Source organism: Etheostoma cragini, chromosome 5, assembly GCF_013103735.1.
Source record: "Etheostoma cragini isolate CJK2018 chromosome 5, CSU_Ecrag_1.0, whole genome shotgun sequence".
Classification (NCBI taxonomy): domain Eukaryota; kingdom Metazoa; phylum Chordata; class Actinopteri; order Perciformes; family Percidae; genus Etheostoma; species Etheostoma cragini.
Window position 1 is genome coordinate 23,922,727 of NC_048411.1, and position 4,231 is coordinate 23,926,957.

At 40.4% G+C, this 4,231-nt stretch overlaps 1 protein-coding gene across 3 annotated transcripts in view; it reads right to left on the minus strand.

Annotated features, from left to right (window-relative positions):
- The window catches only part of taok3a (TAO kinase 3a), a 57,976-nt gene that overhangs the window by 14,294 nt on the left and 39,451 nt on the right, over positions 1-4,231 (minus strand). For all 3 annotated transcript variants that reach the window (XM_034871567.1, XM_034871568.1, XM_034871569.1), the window contains exon 11: positions 1,886-1,967. In XM_034871567.1, the coding sequence (XP_034727458.1) occupies positions 1,886-1,967 (82 nt within the window). The remainder of the gene's footprint in view (positions 1-1,885; positions 1,968-4,231) is intronic.

The window sequence follows — 4,231 nt, forward strand, 5'->3', positions numbered from 1 at the left end:
AACTATATTTTTAGGTCTATTTCCAGCTTTCTGTCTCTGCACACCTTCCAATCCATGTGACAGATGCTAGTGTAATGGGTTAGTCAGGACACAGGGGAATGACATCATGCTCTGAAAATAGAGATGGGACTGATTTGTCCCGTTTTCTGATGGAACTGCGCCAGAGTGTGGGTGGTTGGCCACCCCTATCCCATCGACCAGCCAGAAGTTATCTCCAGGATTCTTCCTCATTATAAGGTTGCTGTTAGAGCGTATTCAGTGCCTTCCCTAAATGTATACTATGGCCATACCAGCTTCTTCTACCAGACGTACCAATCCATCCTCAAAGATGTACTCTGTTAGTTATTGTGATGATAAAAGCACTTTATCACATATTATTATTAACTTGTTTCACTTAATCCATCTCGTTTTCTTCTACTGCAATTATAGTAGCAGTAGTGAACATGCCTAACATGCTTCATGTATTAAAGGAATAGTTAAACATTTCAAAAGAAGGCTTATTCTCTTTCGTGCTGAGGGTTAAATGAGAAAATATAAAAATCACTCTTATATATTTGTACAGTAAATATCTAGCTGGAGCTTGCAGCCAATTAGCTTAGCTTAGCTTAGCACTGGAAACAAGGGGAAACAGCCAGCCTAGCTCCAGCTACATATTTACTGTACAGAAAGTGTCAATCTTTATATTATTGAATTATCTTTGGGTTTTGGACAAAAAAAAAGAACTCTTGGCTACAATAAACTGTTTGGGAAAAACGTTCTGTGCACACACAGTGTACACAAAAAGAAACACAGAAAGAAAGAAAGAGTGATTTTGTGTGTGTCTGTAAAGAGAAAGTGGGTATTAATCACAAGCTAACACCATATCCCCCAAGGCTTTACTATAGAAGCAGACCCTTCAACACTGATCCCAAGTCTGTTTGGTACTTATCCCTCTTTAATGGTTTTTCGGACAGGATTTGGGTCAGGGGTGTTGGGAGGAGTGAATTCCAGTCTGAACATCAATCCTATCCAGACAATAATCCAGAGCCCCTTATTTAACCGCTAACTATCCTCACACACTCCCTTAGGCGGGGCAGGTGTAAAACAATTCTGCTCGAGTTTCCACTGTTAAGTGTGATCACCAAGAACATTAAACTCTTAGTGGGCTAATAGGATTACCTGTTGGTAACACAAACAAAAAGATCAATCCATGTACACAATGAACATACACAGATTAAGACTTTGTAAATTCTTTGTGTTTTAGTGGGCTTTATGGGGATGGTGGCTATAAAAACGTAATTACAAAGGCTGACGGAGAACTGAGGACATCATCTAAATTTGGAGTATTTCCAACCTTGGAAATAGCGGTTTCTAACTTCTAACTGCTTTTTACCCCCAAAACTTCAGAGGGTCCTACTAAGTGGACATTTTTATAGGATTTTCTTTTATAAAAAAGATCTAAATGTTGTATAAAAACAAAAGAATGAGGCACTAAGGTGGCCTAGGGTTTAAGGCACCAAACATTAACCATAATGTTGACTTGTGTTGCATGTCCTTCCCCTTTTCTATCCCCCCTCAATTCTAGTCACCTCGCTACTGTCTAACTATCAATAAAGGAATAAAATGCCAAAAACTGATGTGAAAGCAGCATATACACGCAGCTCTGAGGAGCCCTTAAGGACCATAGCTATGAGGCATAGCACAGGAAGCAGAGTTACAACAAAGAAAGAAAAAAAACAATTCTCAGTGGGGTGCTTGATTCCTGTGCTTGAAGAAGACACTGTATATATGCTTGAGTATTAGGGAAACGTGGGTGGTTGGGAGTGACTCATCCGCATGGCTCAGGGACTGACTTAGACAGGAAGTGAGGTCACAGCTGGAGGGATTACAGAGGAAGCCCACTCACTCGTAGCAGCTCCCCTGACGAGGGTCTGTCCTGAGGAATTTTCAGTAGGCAGTAGTCGACAAAGCTCCGGAAGGGGTCAGACCTGGGAAAAGAGAACAGTGAGATGCAGGTCAATGATTTCCCATCTCTGTCAATCCTATTTAAAGTTGAATAAATTAAGCAGAAATAGCAGAGACAATCTAATAATAGGCTGCCTTCAGCTACACCTGAATGTTTAACATGATGAGTAATCTCTTTCTCCATGTGCTGTTTATCATGTCAACAAATTAAACCAGAACAATCCTACGTAATCTCTTTGTGTAGCTCTACATATGAACCATATATGGATTATGTAAATATGTGGAGCAATAAAAATATAGGCCACTGGAGCTATGGAACACAATGCCACTGACTCTGATCTAAAAATACGTTCATAATGACAAAGTATATGTAACACTGTATTTTTGGGTTGCTGCTATGGATCACTAGTAGCATGTGGGGCTATTTAAGATTTTGATAGTCAATACGCACATTCAGGGTCATTGTAAGGTCAGTAGGTGCAAATATCCTCCTCAAACTCTACATCTATCATTCTTCATGGTTAGCTGAGGTCCATGAGCAAACTTGTATGTCATGCCAATGTCTGTACAGTGTGGCCTTTTGTGGGTGTACTGAAGTTACACTATGGAGCTGATGTCTCTACTCGTCTCCTCTGGAGGGGTGTTGCTAATGCCTCGGGCCGCTGGAGCTCCTCCAAAAATACCACAACCCTGTGCTGCCCCACACAATCACTAGCCTCAGCACAATGCTAGAAACAAATGCTAAGTCCTGATGCAGTCATAGGCAGCAAATTACAACTTAATGTTTCTCATGACAGAACCCATGATATATGCTTTTGTTCAAGGTTAATTGAGAGCTTGGGTGAAAGATTCAGGAAGGCTGCTCTGAGGCGGGTAGAGAACAACATGTAGCCTCTCGCCGTGGATGTGTAGAAGATACAGATTCTTGCAACATATGACAAGGAGCAAACACAGACATGACTCTGCACGCTAACATAGCTTTCATACCATGGAAATGATAGCATAAAAGAAGAACGCAATGGTAAAATTATAGGGAGAACATCAAACAAAGGGTTAATATTTGATGAGTGCAGTTTCCCCCATGAGAATCGCACCTCACATGCAAAGCGTGAGTTTTGGCTACAGAAACTGAAGAGGAATGGTAGAATATTTGCTGCTTTGCCAATTTCCTACTACTAATCTTTTACATGTGTTTTTGCCATTTTAAATCACCAACTCTCTATTCTCTATACATTTATACTACTACATATTTAACCCCTTTTCTGCTGTGTGTTCTGCTGTGTGTAACAAGTTAACTTTATTTCAAACTAGATCCTTCCATTCCTTCCACTTTTGAGTACATGTGCATGTAAAATAATTATGAGGATGGAATATTTATTGCTTAACTGAGAATATATAACATAAAATAGCTAGGGTATACTATGTTGGCTAGCGTAGAGAATAAGTGTTAGTAATTTTGCTCTTGTTAGCCCAAATCACTTCTTTATAAAATAATTAATCTTCCTTAAAGGGAGCAGGCAACAATGAATTGTTAAAGTTTTTGGCAAAACAATTTAAAAATAGAAATAATACAAATCAGTTTTATTTCTTAACATAAAGAACATATCAAAAGAAACGGAGATGATCTATGTCAGAAGAAATCTGCAATTTTACAAACTGTTTCTTAATTTATGAGGTGAACTACACATCAAATGGCGTTTTTCCACTGCTGGTAACAGCTTGCCTCGACACGCCTTGACTCGCCTCTACTCGACACGATTCTTTCTACGTTCGTTTTCCATTGCAAAATGAGTAACGTCTTAGCGTGGCTGGTCACCATAGCTACGCGTGATGATGTAATTTTCAACGCGACTCACAACAGCACGTCGGCTACCTGCCGCGGCCAGAAGAAAAGTTTTGTTTCAAAAGAAGCTAAAGGAAGCAACAAAAAACAGCGCTAAAAAAACCCGGAGTTTGGGAATTCCGCCGGAGTTCAGACGTCGACATGACTGTTGTTTGCCGACACAAAAGGGTAAGTTAAGTTTCCTGGTAACGTTAGCTAACATTAGCATGTGTTAGGGGCCCCGGTCAGTATTTACTAACGCTATACGCTAGCGTTATATAAAGTACATGAACTTTAGCAACCATGATTACACACCAACATTTGTGCTGTTTGTGTTTCAGAGCATTCACGCTCTGCAAAACCGCCGCCGCAGACCGTCTGGTGGGTGACGTCCGACCGGTGAGATCTCCGGTTGTGACCTGCTGGGCTTCGTATAATCTTTATGAGAGTCAAGGGAGAGACTTA